This window comes from Channa argus, chromosome 16 (genome assembly GCF_033026475.1).
Source record: "Channa argus isolate prfri chromosome 16, Channa argus male v1.0, whole genome shotgun sequence".
NCBI classification, from domain to species: domain Eukaryota; kingdom Metazoa; phylum Chordata; class Actinopteri; order Anabantiformes; family Channidae; genus Channa; species Channa argus.
In genome coordinates this window covers 5,575,295-5,598,910 of record NC_090212.1, presented here as the reverse complement: position 1 = coordinate 5,598,910, position 23,616 = coordinate 5,575,295, and the positions used below count along the sequence as shown (strand labels likewise).

The 23,616-nt window shown below is 38.0% G+C and overlaps 1 protein-coding gene across 4 annotated transcripts in view; it reads right to left on the bottom strand.

Annotated features, from left to right (window-relative positions):
- Positions 1-1,695: 1,695 nt before the first annotated feature.
- Positions 1,696-23,616, bottom strand: part of lrfn5a (leucine rich repeat and fibronectin type III domain containing 5a) — a 115,972-nt gene continuing 94,051 nt past the window's right edge. For all 4 annotated transcript variants that reach the window (XM_067480445.1, XM_067480446.1, XM_067480448.1 and 1 more), the window contains 5 exons: positions 22,949-23,104; positions 22,095-22,354; positions 19,196-19,663; positions 5,571-5,844; positions 1,696-3,627 (listed from right to left, as the gene is read on the bottom strand). In XM_067480445.1, coding sequence (XP_067336546.1) covers positions 2,677-3,627; positions 5,571-5,844; positions 19,196-19,663; positions 22,095-22,354; positions 22,949-23,104 — 2,109 coding nt within the window. In that variant the 3' untranslated portion in view covers positions 1,696-2,676. The remainder of the gene's footprint in view (positions 3,628-5,570; positions 5,845-19,195; positions 19,664-22,094; positions 22,355-22,948; positions 23,105-23,616) is intronic.

Below are 23,616 nucleotides of genomic sequence, written 5' to 3'. Positions count from 1 at the left end.
AGAATGACAAAGACAAATTAAGACTTATGTACTTAGTGCTCGACATGGTATATATGCGCACACGCTTGTAGCTTGATCTAGTTGGTTCACATCAAGGGGAAAAATGTTTACTTTTACTTCTGGTCTACTTCACATTGGCTTTGTAAAAACCTAAGGTTGTGGCGGCACCAGGTTAGTTTCCTGGAAGGATCCGGTAAAGACACCATAACAAAACCACATAGCTCCAAACTGAGTTCCCTCTGGAGGGTCACCCTCTATACTCTATAAACCCGTTTCCACCAAAAGGACTTCTCCCAGAGCCAGGAACATTTGGTGCAACTTTGTTCATCTCCCTGTGTTTCCACTGTGAGAAGCGGGGTTATAATAAGGTTGTGCTTTCTGTGCTTACTTGTGTACTATGCCCCATACATGTAAAACCTTCACTTAGGGCAGCAATTCATACCAAACCCAAACGGAGAATTTCATATACAACTAAACTGCAAACTTGATTATGTCTTTGCAGTGAATGTAATGAGTTAATGATTATGTCCGGATGCAACATATTTTTGTGAACCTGTACTTTTATAAATGTTAAGGGAGAGGCAGGTGGTTGGAAAGGAGGGCCGGTACACAAAGTGCAGGACTTTCAAGTCACAGGCTGAGATCACTGATGAGTTGCCAGCAAAGAACCATGATCTCAGACTCGGAGTTGCTGACTCTCATCCTAGCTACTTCAAGCTCTGTGGCAAGAATGTACCCGTCCGATACAACCAACAGAACCAAGTTTGCTCACGTACAATGTGGGTGATATGACACAAAATGTACTGTGATATATGATCTTTAATGTGTCTGAACTTATAGTGCCCCTGCTGTTATTGTGTAGCTGTGATTGTGTGGATACATGTGTATTGTATCATGATTTTTAAGTTCAAATAAAAAAAAAGTGAGTTAAACATTACACTATGATGTCAAAGCATGTTGGTTTAGTTAAAATTCTAAATCTTTCTAAATCTTAGCCAACCACTTTTTCACAAAAAAAGTTTTAAGTAGTGGGTACCAGGTTGTGTTACTGGGTCTTTAGCAGAGTGTTGTGTAAGAGTGACAGCATAGTGAGCTCATGTCATCCCCCCTCCCCTATCAAGCTTTTATTACAATTGTGTGTGGTTGTGTTATTCAACAGGTTCAAGATTCATGTATTCTGGGATGTACAGTCCATTTCACATCATTTTAACAAATGTAAAATGATACCTACCTTCATTAGCACGCAGTAACAACATACCCCGTGAGCTGTAGCCACAGGAGCACCATCAAAGCCTTACAGGAAGAATTCTCTTCAAATGGTAAATGCTTAGAAATTAGTTTGCAGTTAAGAACGGCACAAGACTTTGAAATAAGAAAATCTAGATAAATAGCCAAAAGGTAATATATCAGGTACAAAAAGATATGAATGAAAAATTGAAACTTCAAGCATTGAATTAAAAAAAAAAAAGCGCCACACATCTGTTCTGGCTTGCAACGGGGAAATAGTCGTTCCCAAATGAAATGACACAGAGGGATAAAACAAATGATGTCTGATGAAAAGTGATGTCTTTGTTACTATCACAGAAGAAATAGCTGCACTTTTGCTATTTGCAAAAGCTCAAACGGTCATTTCCTTATTCCTGATAAATATTATTCGAACCTCTATGCACATAAAACACACTTAACATTTCCAGTTTTCATTTTATCCTTTTTTATTTTACACAACATAACAACACGGTACATGTTGTCTTTTTCTGTACAGAAGCTTTCCAGGAGCTTGTGACCAACACAGGCTGTATTTGACCAGTGTCAGTGAAAAGCTCTCAAGGTTTTTATCTTTTCATTTATTCTTTCCTTTAAAAAATATCAATTTCATAAGAGGTCCATTAAAGTTTTTATCTGTTGCTTTTGTCCCAGTTTGTGTCTGTCCACACTTCAACAAAACATCTGTACTCCTCAGCAGGTAAGAAAGGCTATGTGTGAGAAATCTCTTCCTTTGTTTGCTCCCTCCATCCTAATCCCTCTTTTGTGGAGCTGTAGCGTAGAGTCCAAAGTCTGGTTAGATCAAGGGGTCTGTTACTGCAAAAGAAGGCACAGACTGCTATTCTCTTGCCACGGTTATGGATGCAGACGTACTGTGGGCACGTGAACGTTAAGTGGTGTGCTTTTCAGTTTTTCTATAGTTTATTATAATTCCTCTTTTTTCTTGTAATTATTCCCTTTTGTGGTATTTTCTGATACGGTGAAAATACGGGAAATGACGTGGCGAGCCGGTTGGGTTGTCTTGTTTTCTTTTGTGCTATAAAGTGGAACCAACAAGACCACTCGAAGACGCTACGAGACAAGGCAAGTTATCCACTCGCTGAATGACCGACTTGTAAAACAGATACTGCCAACGTGAAAAAGTTGTAAACGTAATACAAAGAGCAGTGGAGAAAAGGTATGAAAAATAAAAAACAATGGTTGAAAAATGAAACAGTATACTTGTAGAATGCACACAGTCAATCATCCAGTCACAACTACCATTAACACATTCTAAACAGCAAAACAGACCTTACAAATGTTCAAAAACACACACACACACACACACACACACACTCTCAGACATACAGTCATACAGAAGATAAACAATAATGAATAAACTAAGTTTATTTTATGTCACAGTCTCATTCCAGTTCAAACTGTGCTTTCTAAGATCCAATCTGAATCACACCGCCCTTTGTCAGAGTCTTCATCACCATCTTTATGGAGTAGCATCCCACTCATTGATTGGCTCCTTTTGCTTCGCATGATGCGCCCTAATTTTGCTGCTCCTCCTCCTCCGCCGCCTCCGTGATGGGATGAGTAAGTCTTAGAGCCTCCTTCACTGAGAGAGTACCTCCTCCTTGCCCTGCTCCTCCCTCCCTCCTCCACAGGAAGAGTCTGATACTTGGCGATGGAGGAGGAGGCCCGAGGAGCTCGGCGCAGGATGGGTGTCTCTCTGAATCGGATGGAGGACATGGGGCTCGGTGTAGCTATAGGGCTGGAGAAAGGAGAAGGGGCAAATGGTGGCGGGGTTTGGTTAAGAGAGGTGGAGTTGTTTCGGTTGGTGTTGAGGTTGTCCAGAGGGGTGGAAGGAGGGAGGAGAGCAGAGGAGGCGGTAGATGAGGCTGAGGAAGGAGGGCGAGGGGAGGAGGAGGGGAGATTTTCACGGTTAGCCGAGGTGTTTGACCAAACCGAGCCTGGCTTGCTCGGGGCGGGCTTCCGCATTGGCTTGGGTAGTGAGCCGGTGGTGGGCGATGAGACGCCCGCTTGAGCTCGTTCTTCGCCTGCTTTCTCCGGTTCCTCAGCTCCAGCTGTTGGGCTTCTTCCCGCCCAAGTTTGGCTGAGGACCGACGTAGCTGTGGAGCAGTCAGGCAGTGAAGACTCAGAAGGCTGAATCATCGAATCCTTGCCTGCACCTCCTCCTCCTGCTGGTGCTCCACTCTTCTTGTTTGTGCCTCCTGAAAGGTCGTCTAATCCAATTGAGCCATGTTTAGAGGCGCTGGGAGTCACAGTGCAGCCCTGTGACTGTTGCCCATTGGTCTGCGAGTGAACGTTGGTCATCGACAATGAAACGCCTTTGCCACCCTCACCAGGGTTACACACCTGAAGGTAAAAAAGACAAGTCCTTAAAAACACAGTACTGAATATTTGCATATTATCTCTTCACAGTGATTGAAATAAAGTTTTATTATATGTCATTATATAAATCAATAGTTCTTTTTAAAAAAATTTTTTTTAAACATCTGCAAATGCATTTAATTACATTAAAAGAAAATCCACCAGAAATTCTGCATGACTTTGCACTTTAAATCCTCATTACATTGCAATTTCTATCAAAATTTCCTGGTGGTGCAAAATTCAGGCTTTTAACGCCACAATAATCACAAAAAGATCAGCAAAATTATGGAGAGACTGCATTGTCTACAGCGGTTCCTCTAGATTCAGTTAGTTTTTTTGAACACCAGTATGAGACCTTGTCCTTTTCTCAAACTTGATGCAGTTTCTTCTTGTCTCACACTCCTGTTCCAAACTCTTTAAATATTATATTGTTTTCATACACATTTTGTCTGAGTGATATTAGCTCTTAAGCTATCACTAAAATCCTCCCCAATTTCTTTCCATTCTTTCTTATTTTGGGGAGTTCATCTAGTTTAAAGTAAAACATGTGAGAGATCCAAGCTCCATATTTCCACTGCTATCTTCAGAAATGTCAATTAGTTGTACTACCCATTGTTGAATTTGCACTTAAGTCTGCTAAAGCAGAAGTCATTTAGGAGTGAAGAGGTTTTTTGTTGTACAAAAAAAGAGCTACAGTACACACTGCACAGACACTGACAGCTCTCTGTGAGCTACACAGAAAAACATTTGGCTCTAACACATTTGTTCATCAGCTAGTGGCAACTGAGCACCACAAAGCGAAGCAGGGGATACAAAAAGACAAACACACTCATCACTCAGGCGGTTGTGATCTGCTTGATTGGAAGTCAATCTACTTTCCGACTGGACCAATCAGAGAGGAGCTTGTTAACACTGTGGTTTTCCACATGGGAACAAACCCTCTCATCATCTCTATGGAGCAGGTGAAAATAGAGACACACATTCAAAAACAACAACATGGAAAAATCATATTTTACCATTTTGAATAGCTTTATTTGCATTTACTAAGATTCCTTTAGTTCTCATTTTGTTTGTTGTTTCATATTAAATCTCATTCATTTTGAACTGAAATCCGAATTGCAGCAGGAACTTGTCCACTGAATCCCTAGTTGCTCAGAGTAAAACGGCAGTAAAACGCTGTCCAATAAAAACTCCAGTATGTCTCAATTTTCACTCTTTTCTTTTTTAAAGCTGTCGTTCAGGAGGAACGTATGAGCACTAAGATCTTCCTCATTTCTTTTGTTTTTTTGTCTAAAACGGATTTTACCTGGTGCTCCACATTTCTCCTAAGGTTGGACATGATTTAATTCTTATGAGAGAGATGAAAAACAAACAGAACAGTTTTTCATATAATTCCAATCCTACCTGCTCACACTTATTACCTAAACAAACCTTTTTTGTAAAAAATGTGCTTCATTTTAACTTTGTCACCTTTTTTCTTTTCATTCTGTAAACATCCATAGCACAGTCACAATGGCCCAATAATCATGTTGAAATATACAGAAGCCTTGAGTTGGATGCAGTGTTATATCTTAAATGGTTAGTTAAAGGTGACTTACGTGTATTCATGCACTGTAGTGAACACCGTTTGACAGCAAAGACACAATGACACATACACTGAGGTTTACCTTAACGTGCAGTAAGTGTTTTTTTTTTATGTACTTAGTAATATTACAAGTGACACCAAATTGTACATTTGAAGACTGGCTTAGGGGTCTACTTAGACACAGCTACAACACTAAAAATGAATGTGTGTCAGTTAATCTGCTTTACAACAAGGCAGTATATGACCACCATGTGAATATCTTCCCACATAATGAAAAGCTCTCTCCTTTAATTCGCTCTCCTATCTGGCCAGAGACAGGATTAAGAGCGACAGAGAGACCCACCTTGTAGCGTATCATCAGAATGATAATGAAAACAAGCACCGAGGCCACTATTATCCCTCCAACGATGATGATCATAGTCCCACCGAGGAACTGCGACTGCATAAAATGACACCTCATGTATTCTGATTCTGTGGTGAATTGCACACAGCCAACCACACGCGTGGCTGTCAGAGAGGTGATGACATCATCATAGATGGCCAGCACGCAAAGGTCATACGGGGTCCCTGCTGCAAGGTTGTTGACCAAGAAGTTCTTGCTTGATGGGGGGATCATTCTGTGAAGAAGCAGAGAAGAAGAACATAATAGCTTTTCCACTAAGCATGTTTTATTGTCTAAGATATGACTAGATATCGGTGCTGGTGTTAAAAAAAAAACACAATCTTTTGTTTTAGTCACCATGAATTTAGATTTTCATGACTTAACTAACGTCAAAATAAAGACCAGGGAAACCACACTGATGTGCTTTACCTATATTATTTCTTAATAACCTTATAACAGCATCGACCCCAGCAAAAATACTGTGTAATACTGTTGAGTAGGAAATAAATAATGAAAAAACTCAAACACTAAGATGATAAAGAATCAATGTATGGGTGCTGAATCCTCAAAAATAAAAAACCCAAATCATCAGCAAGACACCCCAATTAAATCCTATATTTTTGCATGGACATTTTGACCAGATGCTCTTTCCCAGTGTTCAAACTGTGTGTCGCCGAAGCACAGATGTACCATATGAAAAAAAACAAAAAAACTAAACAAACAAAATCATTATAAAAATAAAATGGATTCGTTTAAATCAGATATTTTCCTCTAAACAAACACAGAGGCTGGTTATTACTTGAAGGACACTAGTCACATTGACTACAGGATTTGCACATTTGTCCTTTAATTTCCTTAAAATGGCTTGTCAGCTTTCTTGGATTTACTCATTAAAATGCTAATGAAATTCCTCATTAAAAACGAATAGGGCAGCTAGTTCACAGCTCACAGCCCCATGTGCACTAAGAGCGGCAAAGGGCTACTTTGGCCAGGTTAAGCATCTGGAATAGAGTTGGAGTTAAGTGAAGGTTAGCAGACGTGGTAAGGTTTAATGGTTAGTATTAAGAGCAAGGGAATGACTGTAGCGGTAGGTCATTAGTGTGTCCTCAGTGGAGTGTCACTACAAGGCTGCATGAGTGTGTGTGTGTGTGTGTATGTGTGTGTGAGAGAGAGCGCGAACATCTATATGACTCAATGAATACTAATAGGAGCATCTGAATGTTGGCTGACCATAAGTGTTCTCCCCTTTGCTTCTCTGGATGTTTCCATCGCTATAGTGGTGAACCTTGGCCACAAACACACTCGCACACATGCTCACCCTGGAATTACCTCTATGGTAGGACAAATAAAGTGACATTTAAATGTGCAGGGTAATGACTGTAGCGAATGTAACCGGCACCTACAAGCTCAGACACAAGCAGCTACATTTGTATACATAAAGATACAAAGACAGAGATTAATCTCACTATTAGAGCTGCAGCATTTGTGCGTGAATGTGTGTATGGCTCACATTAGCTGGTAAAGCATTAATATTTGTGTGTCTCTGTTTGTTTTTAATTCTGCATGGCCTTCACATTCTGGGTTCATGTGTTATTTGACAGCCCAAACACTGTCATACTCTCAAACACAGACCACTGATGACTGACTCATTAATGCTGAATTTATACTGCATAACACAGAGAGAGACACAGACTGAACAGTTATAGATATTCACAGAGTTTTTTGATTTTTAGTTGACTGGAACATTTTAGTGTCATACAAACAGAGAGATGGTAAAGTATATGCTTATTGTAAACAAAGTCTTTAAAGTGCCTGTAGTCTGAATAGGATGTCTTAACTCCAAACCAAAAATCCACACCTGATAATTACAGCTGAAGTCACTCTAGACTAAATAAATCAACTAGAAAGTGTTGTGGGGTATAACCAGATATATTCAGTCTTCTTCAGTTGAAGTCATCATCTTTTTAACTACAGTACTAACACAAACAACTGGGGGAAACATTTTGATAAAAAACATCAGGTTTGACTGTGATACCAGCTGGTGAAATACAGCTGTGTGTGATTTTTGATTCGCACCAGGCATGGTAATCTTAATGTGGACATGTTAAGAGAATCCCTTCCACTGTATCCAGCTTGGTGCTACTGTAAAAGATGTGATGAAAAAAGAAGAAGAAAATTAAAAGTATCTGGCTGCGGAGACTGATCTCCATATACTGATATAAAAATATCATAAAGCCAGTGTTTAGCAGATACAGCAGAAAACTGTATTCCTATTAAAAAGATAAAAAAGCGAGCTACATAATTTTCTCTGGATCATAGCAGTAACTTAGAACATGAGTATGGAAGTTTCTACAGTTTTATGCTTAATGACAAACATAAAGATTGAAGAGGTGCAACTCTGCTGAACAAGCACATCAAGCAAACCCTGGAATGAATAAGCTGCATACACAAAATAATAAAGTCAGTATGGTTGAAAACTCTAACTGGAATCTATATTTTTATCAGTAATTAGTGTTAACAATGAAGGCAGTTTAAATGTGACATGGAGGGTCTGCAAATGCACAAAAAATCTGCGAATTGAATGGATAAATACGGATTGTTTACACTGCTTCGTCATATGTTTGCTGCTTCTTTACCTATTGCAATCAAATCAATAAATTACCTTCTCTTCTCTCTACATGAGAAACCATTAGGTTCATCACTCCTGGACATTTCCAAGCATCTGTCTGACCTGACACTGAAGCCAATGTTACTTGAATCATTTAGTTACACCTTATTATCATTGCGTAAACAGACCTGTCTTCATTTATAATTTATAAATATAAGAAACAATCAGGATATTGACAATTTGGATCCAGTTCCACTACATGTTGTGCTGACAAAAGATCTTTTTATGTAAGTCAGTTGGTTTTCTTTCTTGACTTTGTTATGCTGTTAGCATTGTGAACTCATCCAAACTGACTCATTCATTGTGGCTAATTTCTTTGTGTTTGAGCTGGATCTTGCTGCCAGTATTTCGAGCCCTACAGTGGGCAGATGATTGCCTTGGCCGAGACTATTACACTAATCTATCTACTCCGCTCTGCCAAGTCCTCAGCCCAGGGCGTGTGTGTGTGTGTGTGTTTCTGGATTTCATTACACTTTCATTACACAAGACAAAACTTCTGTGTTCATGCTCCTCTATGAGGATGTATTTGTGTACTTGTATGTATGTATGTATGTATGTATAGATGTGTTTGCTGCACTATATATGTATGTGAGTTTCATTACTATAATCTTCCCCTCCCATGGCAGCCTCCTCACTCTAGTGGCTATCATTGTGTTTGGCCTTCTGCCAGCTTTCATAACTGATAAAGCACTGCATGCTGGTAAACCCAAACTCACATTTAGTATGAATGTGCACAGCTGTGAGCATGCATGTGTGTTTGTGCGTGTCTTAATCAACTCTAGCGTTCTTTACTCCAGCCGGGACAAAGCCAGGAGGCCAATGTGATCTCCATTAGTCGCTCTCAGCTTTTTGTCTCAAGACAAATGACAGTCTCCATGCAAAGAACAGTGAACAATGATGCCAGATTGTTCTATTTCAGGCCATTTCGCTTGATTAAACATTGGACAAAGCCTAAAGGGCCCAAACACAAAATATTTCAAGACAAAAAATAAAGGCATGCATGGGAGTGATTCAACACACAAGTCCAGATCTTCCAGGTCGAGCTGAAGCAATGCGATAAAGGGCTTCTTATAACTCAGCTGTGATATTCAGTCATTGGCTCCCCAAGCAACAGAGCCTGGTCAGACCATATGTGACACACCGGGTGAACAACTTCCAATGTTAAAAAATATCCACTGCTGTGGACTATAGCTCGGTTTCATGTGATAACAGGGGAATATTGTTAAGTGTTCCATTAGGAGAGTGAATATTGTCCAGTTGTGAACAACTTTTGGTAATATGCATTTAACTTTTATTTATTGCTTGAAATTATTAATTAATTAAATTAATAATATTAATATATTATGAGGTTTCCTTTTACTGACAGAATGACACCTTATTTATTACCTCTTGATGTTTAGGTTTTCCACTGCCCTGGACTGACTAAGGGACTAAGAATAGATAGATAGGATTGATACCCCTCTCATATCTGTAAAATACCTAGAAAGTTACAGCAGTTACCCAGCAAACAAATGAATAAATAGGTTGAATATCTAAAAGTCTAAATATAATTATGTTCGGCTTCTGTGTCTTGCTCAAGGACACTTTGACATGTGACCGGGGATCGAACCAACAACTTTGAGATTTTTGGACGACCGCTCTATCTCCTGCGCCGCAGTTGCCCCAGATGTGTTGTAAAGTTTCAGTATGTAGGCGTCATTGCAGGATCTATTTTAGACATCCAGAATGAATTAAAATTGCCTGTGTAAGAGAAGAACCGCTTTTAGGGTCATAATTCTTATGTTCCACTCTGTTCCTGAGAGAACTGGTCTCCAGCCAGTCTGTATGATTTCTTGGGATTCCATTTCCCCTTGTGTAGATGTGGGTGGCTTTAACTGAGAAGTTACAGCAGCTTGTCCACAAATCACAGAGTCAGCGGTTTAATCCCTGGCTCCCTATGTCTTCACTTGTAAGTCATGTTGGGAAAAAACATTTGCCAAAAAAGTACATGTGTCAATGCAACATTTTCAAGACAAGCTGAAATTGATGTTCACAAGACATCTGGAAAACATCTCATGAAAACATTTAAAAGCTTTTGTACATATGTAAATTCAGCATTCACAACATGTCCAAAAAGAACATGAAAAATGTTGGTACTTTGTGTAGATGTCTAATGTATGGCTACATTCAATGTTCAGAAGATGTCCAAAAATTGGACATTCTGGCTACTCAGGGGACATTGATACAGACTTGAAATAGACGTTCATGACATGTGTACTTGTTTATCAAGTAACTAGAAACATCAAATGATAAGTAACACAGAAAACGCAGAAAAAGATGCAAAGCCACCAAACATAGACTCAGACATACTCCACACAGAGATATTTTTAGAAATAGAATTATGGGAAAAAAATGTCCATACAAGCACTGTTTAAAAAAATGCTCATCTAGATGGAAAAGCAAAATCATAGTTAAGAGCATCCTAAACCAACAGGCAACAATGTACCTTTAACTGTCAATCACACAAAATCCTTTCTGCAGGGCTATGCAGAGCCGTATTTGTCTTTTAGAATATTTCTAATATGTGAAACAAACTGAAAATAATGTTTTGTTTGTTTTTCGTTTATATCAGTGCTTCCTCTCTTTGTTTACTCTAAAGCTTGCTCAACCACTGCTGCTCTTCCTCTCTCTTTGAGCCGGGGAGCAGACTCTGAATGGTCTGTTTGCAGACAGCAGTCAAATCTTACATCCTATAAAGGAGAAACCAGCACACACTCCTATACCCTGGAAGGAGTTTTCAATAAGCCGTGTTTCTAGTTCAAATAAAAAACCGAATGCTACAAACATGTTTTGGTTTTACACACAGCTATGAGCTGAAATTTTTGTGATGTGCATAGACATTTGCATTTTTGCCGAGGCACCCTAAACTTGTCCAGTTGAAAAAAGTTAAACTCTAAAACATATCCCCAAAACAACAACCTTTTTCCAGTGAGTATAGATATGTGTTTTTAAATGTACGGAGTCAGTAAAATAAACATACCTAAAATTTCTACTGTCAGTACAGTAAAATGGTACTTGCACTTACTTCCTTCCTACTACAGGTCCAGTGTAGTTGCCTCTTACTCTCGACTAGAGCCCCAACAGGTACCTTCAACCTGTCCCATATTTAATGCAGATGCTTAGATGTTTAGCGGTCTTTACCTAGCAGTTAGGCTAACGACAGTAAATCAGTGGTAGCATAATAACAATGTAATTTCATGAACCTGGACAGAAGAAAATCTTTTTTTTTTCATATTTTCCCTTGGCCTCTGCGCTACAGTCCTGCAATTTGGTATGCATACACGGCCATGTTCCATAGGCTCTTTTGTGTTTAGTATTTGTCAAAACGACATGAAAAGTGAAAAATTTAAACTGCATATCTACTTCATAGTCCCATAGTTGACATAAATGTTATACATTATCGACACATAAAATAGGCACATGTTTTGACTTTCTTTGACCGGCAATGCAGAAAGTCTTTACTGACACAAAAGACATCTGTAGAGTCTGTCATGACCCTTCACACTTAGCAGACGGGCAGATGATGAAAGTATGATTAATTTGTTTTCTTATAGATAAAACAGGTGTGTCATTCCAGATGAGTTTGTATGAGCATTACAACAAAGCAAATAAAGAACAGTGCCCATGTCTTTTTTCAGTGACTGCTGACAACTACTTTTAATCATGTAGTGAGGACCTTTAAGACAACAAACCAAGGGCTTCTGCAGATGTGTATCATGCAATGCAATCAAAGTCTCCAGAAATGTTTTTTAATTGACATTGTGTTGAAATTGTTTATTCAACATCTGTATTAAGGCCAAGCTCATTCTTTGAATCCCCTAGCTTTCAGCCCAACGTTTATAAGAAGAGTGTACAGTGCTTAAAAGACTAACTATTGATGGCAGATTAGCTATATAGAGTTTGTAGTGAGATTCTTTAGTAAACTGAATTTTCTTGGTGATATCTTTGTGTTTTAAACATAAAATAATTTCAATAGGTATACTTTATTATTATATTTTACTATATCATATACTATAATTTATTAGATTACATTATATTACACTATATGCAAGGATCAACGTTTGTTAAAAAAATAACATCATGTTCTTTTTCTTAGTAATATACCTGGAAAGCAACAGTACATTAGCACTATACCCACTCTCATTAGAAATGTTTGAACAGTGGGGAAAAAAAAAAAAAACATTTTAAATTTGCACAGCAGTGTTGGTCAAACAGAGCAGGGACTAAAATGTGGGTCATGGATATATAAAAGTAGGCTGTCCAATTATTTTAGAAAATGGTATTCAGTGCTTCTGGCTAAAGCCTCCCATGCTACCTCAGTGGAAGCTAGTATAAATTAAATAGCCCGAAAAGTGAAAAACTTTGGTGGAGAAGCCAACAGAATAGCATGCAAAAGCAGTTATGGGTTTTAAAAAATTTTCTTTACAATACACCCATACTTTCACATGCTTCCTTTGCTATTACATAATGCCAACACTAAACAAAGAATTTTTCATAATTCATTTATGATAATTTTCTTAACTACCAAACAGTTACAATAAAATAAAACATGACTACAGAGCCTTCTGTAAAGCACAGACATACATTACTTAAACTTAAAAAAGACTGGTGTCTAAGCACAAAGTAAAGAGGATTAATGGTAGTTCTCCTCCACCTGGTGACCTCATAGGGAATGTGGCTTACACAGCAGATGGCATAGTGCCATGCTAATAGGTCTGACTCTCTCAGGCAGATAGAAAACATTGCAGAAGCTAGCTTCTTAACTCTCATACATAATGCCCTTGGTGCCAGAGCCAATGGTTAACAAGCACCCACACAGCTTGTACTCAGAGGCGGAACAGGATTTTGAGCTGAGGCGAGGTGGGCCCTTTTAACACCTCTCCAGCCATTTTTGCTCATTAGACCCAGTTAAAAATACGACTTGGGAAGAATAGTATTGCACTTGCTGAAAAGGTAAATAATACCCACCTAGCTAGGGGATTGTAGCTTTATTAATGTATCACTGATTTTCTTTAGAAAACGAGAATATGTTCCCAATAACCGTTAGTAACTATAAGAACAGTTCTCAAAAAGACAAAAATGCCAGAATGTGGCAACAATATCTAAAGACCATAAGTATCCTCACCGCGTACCCACTCCTCTCTTATTAATGAAAACATACATTGTGGCAGGAACATCAAATATGGGCGCTATTTGTTTTCCTTTAATATCCTAATCTTTCAAGGTGGGACAGAATGCTCACATGGTTTGATAAAGTTCTGCTTCCAAAGAGTGAAAATGTTACTAAACAATAACAAATTGTAATTTTGTAATCAGTGTAATACATTTCAAGTTATTCCTTCAACATGCCTTCATCAAACTTTAATCAAGACATAGGAAGTTGGAAATCTTAACTTTTTTGAAATTTCTTGTAAAGTAACAATCTGTGGGGACAAATAAATACTGGAAAATATTAAAGGTGTCACTTGTAAGCATTGATGGATTACCAAACAGGCCAACATAAGCCCAGGGGTCCCTGACCTTTAATACCCATGGGCCTGTGTCTGGTAGGCCCCTGATTTTCTGTTTTCCACTTCCAAACAAAAATAATTTAAGCCTGATTTCAGAGCTCAGTTAAAATATGCAAATAACTACAAAGAGATGCAAAACAATTCGGAAAAAAGACCATAGTGAAACAACAAACAGAGACAGGGCAATATAAAATATACACACACATAATGAGAACCCAGACAAAAAAAACTATCACAGAGACAATGGCCATTTTCTCTTCATCCTTAATCTCTTAATAATAAATTTTTCAGCAAACTCTGCCATCCCACTAAGCTATACTAAACATTTTTGTACTTAAAGTTTTATTTATATCTCACTACTCTCTTCAGACTTGTTTCCAGCCAAACAGGCAAAAAAGCTTTCAACTACATGGACACCAGTTTCAACAGCTTTATGTTAATGTTGATAAGCACAAAAGTTACAAAAGTTTGAAAAATACACTATATAAATATAACATAATCATGCATATAATTAATACATCAAATTTATGCTAATTAATTACTAAATTAAATAAATTGAAGGAAAGCTACCATACCAGCATGAGGGCCTACAGTTACTTTCATCAGCTTCTAATTGAAAACAAAAGGAAGGAAGCTCCATGCAGAGCAAGATCTCATTCCTGCTGAGCTCAGTGCACACAAGCTAAGCAGAGTAGATGTCAAAGTGCCATGCAGTGAAAGCTGTGTCGGGTGTGGGGAAGATGGTTCAGCACTACCCTATCTGTGGCTGGATGTAGACCTCCATCTGCCCAGCTCAGCTCCATTCTTCCACTTTAGCTGAGTCATCTACTCTGCTTAGTGCTATGGTTTTCTTGTTCCGTGTTCTCCTGCTCTAAAATGTCATTTATTCTCCAAATCATTGCTTATAAGCCTGTTGTTTTTATTGTCACATTTTTTTTTTTACTTCATTGCCCATATAATCATATGTTACACTTATGTCATCTTTCATGAATCTTAATGCTTTTGGGTGCAATCTACAGTCTTCCCCTTTTCCACTTTCTTTCCTCTTTTCTGTTAGTCACCCTTTCTTCGCTCCCTAGTTTCTTCAATCCAAGCCCTTCAGTCACCTTCTTTTGATTACCAGTCATTACATCTCTATCTTCTCTGCCCTTTCCCAGCCTTCCTTCCTTTTTGCTGCCTTTAACATCCCTTCCTATCCTCCAGAACTATCCTTACTGCTGTGGTAGTTCCCTCCGTACTACAGTATTTGTCCACATTTAAAACCCCATAGACTAGTTACAACTTTAACACTGGTATGTTACGCCTGTGATATGTTTATGGTTTTTAAAAATCAGAATTGGAACATTATGGCAAGGTAACGGTGGATGTTTTTTAGGCCATAAGCACAGCTGAGCTAGGTGTCATACAGTGCCTTGGGGACTTTTGGGAAGGATAAACTACTTCCTGCTAGAGTGTGAGAGAGAAAGTGAGAGAGAGGGAGGCAAAGTAGGCCTTTCTAAAAGCCTGGATTCATTCCCTCCTGTTGTGTAGCCTCATAAAAAGCTTGCCACACAATTTGCTTGATGTGTATTTTTTTTTGGTAAATGGCAACCAGCCCCTGTAGCTCAATGGATCTGCTGGGGTGGAAAACAACTGCTGAAAGAACATAGAGGAAATGAGGAGCACAACAAAACAAACAGTCAGAGAAGATGCGGGCTGCATCTTGAAAGACAGAAGACAGGTTTTGTGTATGTGTTCTTTAGTAACTTAATGTATGTCACAGTTAACCCTTAGATTCAGCAGATACTGTATCTTGAAGCCTGTGTGTCTACGAGTCTGCAGTAGTTGAGCAACACTGAGGCTTATGTTTACAGATATATGCCTATTCAACAGAAATTCATTAGTTTATTTATTTTCAAAGCACAGTTTGGTATAACTTAAAATTCCAACATTCTTATACTTTATGAAACACAAGCCTTCAGGTTTTTCAGAGGTACAAGATGCACTGGATTTTACCATTTATCAGTGTCCTTAAACCAAGGAACAGCACATCTTAACCAGGGAGACAGTGACCACTGTGGACATGTTGACATGTTATATTGTTTATACAGGTAACAGTATAGACTATTTACCCAGCAGGCCAACATACACTATTTACACTACACTATTTGGATACATTATTGCATTTCTTGTAATACCATGGCGTCACAGTTTGCAGTTTTTTTGTATTTTTTATAAATAACCTCCATTTTATTGGACACATTAAGTGTGACAAACCTGCGCAATAAATTTTATTATGATTGTATTATTAAAAACTTCCAACATTTTTATAATATGTTTAATTGAAAAATGAATTAATTATTCAATTGCAGCAATTGCAATTGCTGTAAGGCAGCAGCACTAACCACTCCACCACTGTGCTGCGTTCCCCAACACATACTATTATAATTCTAAATTTAATGATCTTACCAGGAAGTAGTATTCCCAATATCATTATTTAACTAATTTATTGACTAAACAACAGATCTATCCTTCCTATCGTGTTGATTTAATTCTCTCTCTAATCACAGAAATCCTTGCATTCATTCCAACCTTTAATTAAGGGTGCAGGATAAGAGCATGTTCTAATTTTGCTGCTTTGTGGCTGTTGATGTCAAAGCTGATAGGAAATTTCACTATCATCAATGATCCATCAAACAGTGTGGTGCAAAGACAAAAGTAAACAGCATATTATTGCTTAAAAAACAGCATATTATTTCACGGATGTCCAAGCTGAGGTATGGATAAGGTCAGTGTAAATTGCTTATATTTCCTATTTCAAGTAAAAGAAAAATATATACATCCAAGCTGGATGAGCACAATTAAAAGAGAAAGGCGGGAATGAAACAATACATATTTAGGTCTTTTGCCAAAGCCCAGAAGTCTCTATAGGAAACCATGATTAAAAAATAGATTTCAGCCATATAATAATCTAATAATAATCCCAAGAATTATATTAAGTCATTATATGTTAAAAATGAAACCTGAATCGCATTGAGTTTGTATTATGAAGGGATTTACTCCTGTGACCCACTAGTCAACAGGTGTCTAGAATAAAAATACAATACTTAAGTAGTAATGTGGGTGTTAAGACACCAGTACTGTATCAGTAAACATTTGCTTGTCTCAAGTGTCCTTGAGCAAGTCACTGAATCCTTGTTAGCTCCAGGAGTGCTGTTCTGCAGCTGACCCTGACCTCCCCATAGAGGGAGCTGTGGGTGGGGTGTTCCTGTTGGGTTAAATACAGAATCAAGTTTTACAGGCATTACATTTCAGATACACTATGCAGGGTATTGCATGTGCATGAGGAAGGAAACTGCAAGGATACGGCTTTAAAAGCTTTAAACTGTCACTCAATTCCCCATCTGTTTTCACAGAGAGCAGAATTCACAGTATGGAGGAAACATACAGAACGCCTCCTACACCCAACAGCATTATGTTGAGCAGGTGGGGAGTAAAGAGCAGAAATGTCAGCGTGCAACAAATCAATAAGCTCTCACTGAACCTGAAAAGTAAGTGCTCTGTCTGTGACAATAGGACCGCTCTTCCCTTGTCTGTCTTTTGCTGTTCCCTCTGGACTGTTGCCACCTTTCCTCTCTGTTTTTACTTTTTACTTTGCCCCACTTTTCTATTGTCTTTCTATCTCTCCATCCCTCTTCCCCTACTTCTTTCCTGTGTTTGGGTAATGAAAAAGCAGAATCAATGGCCGGCTGCTTTGTGCCTGCAGATGTGTTGAATGGAAATCAATCTGCTATCTGAAGACAAGAGAAAGAGACACAAATGACTCTAGCTCTTAATATTGGAAAAGAAGAGGAAGGGGGAGCCAAAGAAATAGGAGAGCATGAAAAGGCACGACCAAGGACATGTTTTAAGGGACATGACAGAGAGGTGAACGATTATGGTGGGTGGTGAAATGTTGTCTAATCACCCCTCCTCGGTGCCCCATCAGGAAGCTGTTTGTTTTCTGGCTGTCATGTTCTCAAACTTAATACTTTTAAATGATTATTTAAAGTCTCAGGCTAGCACTATGAAAGCGTGCTTTTGTAGAATGAAAGTGCAACAAATGCAAAGGCTTTGAGTGAAAAAGAAGACACAAAAAGGAAAAAGCATGACATTATAAGACAGACAGCTATAAATCCCATCGGCACCTACTCTCAATGATGCAGCCTTTGAATGGGGTTAAGTGCATTATGAATTATGCATAGAGATTAAGAATAATATTTAAGGCAGATAATATCAGCAGATTCTTATACAAATGATCTAATTATATATTGGTATAGTCACAGAGCGATAAAGACTGTAAGAGATCAAGGAGCTTGTAGATTGTAGTTAAAAAAGCAAAAACAAATCAGTCTTCTGAGATAAATTTTATAACAGCTTGGGGCATTTTCATAATTGTGACCCTGATAGTCTATCCTAACACCACCTTACCCGTTGATGGCTATGGCTTCTGACAAAGTATGTGTGGGGATTAGCAGCAATACAAAAGACAGATAACAGTGGCAGATTTCCCTGTGAAAACTCTGTGTTTGTTAATTCCCTCTCCTCCATTTCACCAGGTAAATATTTATCTCAAATAGCAATCATTCCCTGTGAGATCAATCTAATCCATGGAATCTTAAGCAAACAGCAAAAGTCAAGAAAGACTAGCGGAGGGTCTCTCTGTCAAGGCCGTTCTGGTGACTCAGCAGGCTAGAGTGAGCTGTGTTGTTTTGTCGGGTTTGAATATAGATCATAAACTTTCTCATGTCTCTGTTTGCCTGCCATGTTTGCCATTCATCCCTGTTTCATCTCAGTTTTGATCTAATGTGCCCTGATATGAACTGTCTGTCTTTGCTGTAATGTCGTAAACAATGATAGGTAATCTGTACATATGCTCGGACAAGAGCAGTGCTCGCAGTCTTGCACATTACCATCGATTATGTACTTGACATGACAATGAAAGAAAAAAGTCATGCAAACATTTCATTATCCTAAATAATTAATATTTGATCAGTTGTCTTTCAATATTCTTCACTGACCAATGTCATTCTGTATCTTGCAGATATGCTGCAATATTTTAACTGTAGCCTTCATTTGAGTTATAGTATCTTAAAATTGGAAAACTCTTGAGGTACCTATGTAGTGACATTTTTGCCTTGCATCCTTATTCTATCCAGGTTTGTCTGCATTCTCCGTGTCCTGTGATCACATTTTCATTAAAGTTGCATTTAATCTACTGTAATATAATCTAAACAGCTCAGACTTTGGTAATTCTCCACCCCCACTTTGCTCATATCATGATTCAGTTTCCATGGTGTAAACTGCCTGACTGTGATAAACTTCATGGTCCCATGTACCGTCAGCCTTACCTGTACACCAGGGAGTCATCCTGGCTGCCATTGTACTGTATTTGGAACATCCTAATGCCTGGAATAGTCCTCTGGAAGTTGAACTTGATAAGCGCAGTTGATGATGTTGCCTCGGCTGTCACCACCCTCTTATCCACCCCGCCCTTCACATCACCTGTGACGTTGCTCCCGTTGGCTCCACCTCGGGTTGACGTGGAAATGTCTGATGATCCTGGGTCAGGCTCCTGGATATTGTTTGTGTTGTTAGAGATATGAGGGAGTTTTATTATAACCAGGTCCACTGTTTGGTGGGCTTCACCAGCAGGGTTGGAGGAGATGCAGGTGAAAGAGCCAGTGTCTTTTACAGTACTGATAAGAATGTCTAGAGTCCCATTGTTGTACACCAAAGTTCTAGAGGTGTTAGATACCAGTTTTCCCTCTGGAGAGATCCAGTGGATGGCTGGCTCTGGGTCACCTCTTGCCTTACACCTTTAAGGAGTGACAATAGAAAGAATAGGAAAAAAAACACACAAAAAAACAGAATAATTGTACAGCAAAAGGACATTGCTAGATGTTATTGTTGGTGTCTGTCTACCATCCCTCCCTGATCTAAATTAATGTCCAATGTCAACTTCCCTCACCCTTGAATTTAGGTTAGAAAAACTATAAAACAGCATTTGATATGAGACAGAATTTTGTTGTGCATACAGTGGTTAAAAAAATAGTACTCAGATTAAAGCAGAGATAGAAGAGAAGAAGGCAAGAGACAAGGAAAAAAGCAGTAGCAGTGCATCACTGTACAAACAATACACTTGCACACTATAGTTTGTTTCCCTAGTTATCAGAATTTGTTTAACAATTACATTTATAGTTAGGATATTTGGATGTCTCCGATTAGTTTTACATATCTTGTTTTGTCCAATGACGAGTCCAAAATTTAAAGATTTTTTTGAAAATGAGGAAAATTTAGAAAATATCCACAGTAGGATCTGGAACCAGAGTTTCTATTGCTATATTGTTTAAAAATTGTTTTGTAATTAAATTACTTCTGGATTCAAAAATATGACAATTTTCTCTCCTTGACTAATTTGTTTTTGTGGGTTGTACAAAAAGAAGAATGACTCAATGGATGTTAAACACTGAAGAGCTTAAGACAAATTACCCTTCTTTTTATACTCATTCTTACAGTGATCCTTTACTAGTTCATTCCCTTGTTTCATTACATTTCTTTGATCTTTCATCAATATTACCACCTAAAAATGCATTATCAATTACTAATTGTGTATCCTAAGACTTCCCTGGAATTCCTTTAGCAATTTTGTGCATTAAAATGGGAGAAATCTTAAATGGGTTGACTCTTCTAATGTCTATTTATACCTTATGTCTGAAGATCTCGAGACAGTTAATAAGACTCTTTTAAATATCCTACTTTATTTCATTGTCATAATATTTCCATATGTCCTGGTTGAGTTGGTCTGTGATGCACAGATAAATAGGAAAAATCTGAATCTGAAACCTCAAAAACACATTGATTTTGACATTACAGGAAACATACTTTCGTAGTTATTAAATGTTTCTTTATTTTTAAAAGAAACAAAATAATTTTAAGGCCCATCTGTGCCAAAGTGAAGACAGCATGTCTTATAAAAATCGTATATTTTTTAAATTGTATTTATTTATTTATTTTTGTCGTTTCATCTTATCCCGTGAGTTCAGGGTCACCACAGTGGATCATTAGTCTGCATGTTGATTTGGAACAGTTTTTACGCCAGATGCCCTTTCCTGATGCAACCCTCCCCAATTTCTACCAGGTTTAGACTGGCACTGCACAGCTAGGGTTGGGAATGGGCTGTTGGGGGTTTAGTGTCTTGCCCAGAGACACTTTGACATACTGTATAGCTGGGACCTGGGATCGAAATCTTTTAAACAGTAAAAATAGGAAACCTGAAGAGATCTTGCCAACTTTCATCCAGGAATAAGGGAAGATTAATGGCGGTATACATGAAATGCAAAATTATTTATAAGGAATATAATAAATAAATAATTCATTAAGGTGGACAGCTTCCAAGATTCACTGATGAGCTTGCTTAATGAGAGCAATGAGGTCTTAAAGGTGGAAATAGACAGGATGTTGAGATCAGGTAGCGGAAAGCATTGATGGATAAAGCTGGAAGGCAAACTACAAACATTATAATTTCTGGTCTAGAAGGCAGAAATACAAAGCAATGCTGAAAACTAGAGGTCACAGCCTGGATCTCATTGAAGCCAAATTGGGTTCTATTGAAGTACAGAGGTGCTAAGAAGAAAAAAGTAGACTCCAAAATCATATATGGAAAGGCTGGTGCATATGAATGTTTGCACATAATAGTTTGTGACCAGCAAAGATGACCTGCTATGAATGTTTATGTGTATAAACATGTATGTGTACATGTATGTTTATGGTATGAACAGCCATTTGGGGGCAATTTCATTATAAGTAAATACTGTGTAGTTGAAATTTGACATACAATGTGTAAGTGCCTTCACAATATCACTGGGGATGGGCCACATAGAATAACGTTCTAATAAGTTTATTCATTCATTTATTCATTCATTCCTTATTTGAAAGCACAACATCTATTATAACTGGAAGTGTGTGACCAATATATATGCAAATGAAGTAATAATCATCTCTCAGACCTGTGATCTTGATTTAGTTTTGCCGTCCCTAAAATTTTAGTGATATTCCTGTCGTGCGCTTCACTGACCAGTAGTGGGTGTCATGTATTCTTGAGTGCCTTGTAAATATAATGCAGGAAGAAAAACAAGGAGCATCTGTGTGGATATGAGCAGGGTGAAAAAAACTTAATTATGACTCTTTACTGACTGCATGTATTTTTATTTTATTTTCACAATGTTACATGAGGACTGAAGTTAGTACCTGAGTGCGACTCTCTGTCCTTCAAGCACCCGCATCTCATGGGAGTATCTGGTGATGAGGGGGGGTTCACACAAGAACTCTTCTTCAGGAATGGACCAGAAGTATCTGCCAGAAAGGTGCTGGGGTGAGGCGCATGTCTCCAGGTCGTCCTCTCTGTTCAGCCTTCGCAGCCACAGTAACTCACAGTTACAGTGTAGAGGGTTTCCACCAAATGACAGTGCAAAGGAAGATGAGCTCAGGACCCCTGATGTGGCCAAGACCTGATTTGAAACAATGAAAGCATTATAAAACTTCAGTCATATAGTGGCCAAATAGTAAATGTTTGTTCTCTAAAGAGGTAAGTGGTGCACATTTTGTCATCTATAAAGTAGGCATGAATTTGCTTCATTATATCACCAGCATCTTTTGAATGAAGCAGTTTGATGCTTTTAATATATTTTGTCAAAGTAAAGTCTCATGATGTATAAATAAAATGTGTTCCATAATTAAGTCGAAGCAGCGGTTTTGACTGTTGTCTATATAATGGCGGTTATGAGTTGTTAATTACGATAATTATGCTTCTGCACCTACCACTTTTACTGTAATTAGGGAACATCTATTGGACAAATGGTTGTGTTGTTTAAAGACCAACAAAAGCCATTTATGGATGAAGTAGTTTAGACAAAACACGGGACAGTGGTTCATTTACCAAATCCAGTAACTGTCCAGTAACACTCACTTCTCCTACATTATTAAGTTTAAATTTTAAGCAAAATCCAAAGAGATAAATAATGTAATTTACAAAAAAACTTTGTTTCAGAGATTTCGTGTTCTTGAGTGTATTTTTATTAATGTGGTAATGTGTCAAACAATACCTGTGCTCGCTGAAAAAGAGGGTCTGGTGGTAGCTTTTGGAGTTTATTAGAAGTAACATCCAGTCGATTGAGTTTCTGTAGCAGGGAAAAGGTCCCCTCTGGAATGAAGTCCAACATATTGTGGTCTAAACTCAATGTATGGAGACTAGTCATTTTCTGCAGGAATAACAAAAAAAAATAAATAGAAATATCGATTAGCTTTTTTAATTGTATGTTCTCTTTCTTTGTAATAAGTGAGATGGTGTGCTTGAGAAGTAAAAGATATGAGGATGTTTTAATTCTTAGGCTGGTGCAGAATGTCCTTACTTTCTACTGTTTTATCTGTCACTTCATTCCTTGATGTACAGCGGTGATATAAAGTTGTAAAATGCTAAAGTCTAATTACTTGATAACATCTTCTGAATGTAAAGCTGAACTGAAAACAAAGTCATCATACAGCAACTGAAGTGTTACTAGGTTTTTCTTATTACAGGATTTGGCTGTGACAATTAGATCACCTGAAACAATGAGTGTTGACTAGTAAAAACTTTTAATAAATGTAAATTAATAAATGTATCAGGCTTAATAATTTATAAATATTATTACTCCAAAGACCTATAAAGATCTCTTTATTTTAATTTTTAAAAAAAAGCCAAAATGTTTTTCTGGCTTCTGTATTGTAATAAGAA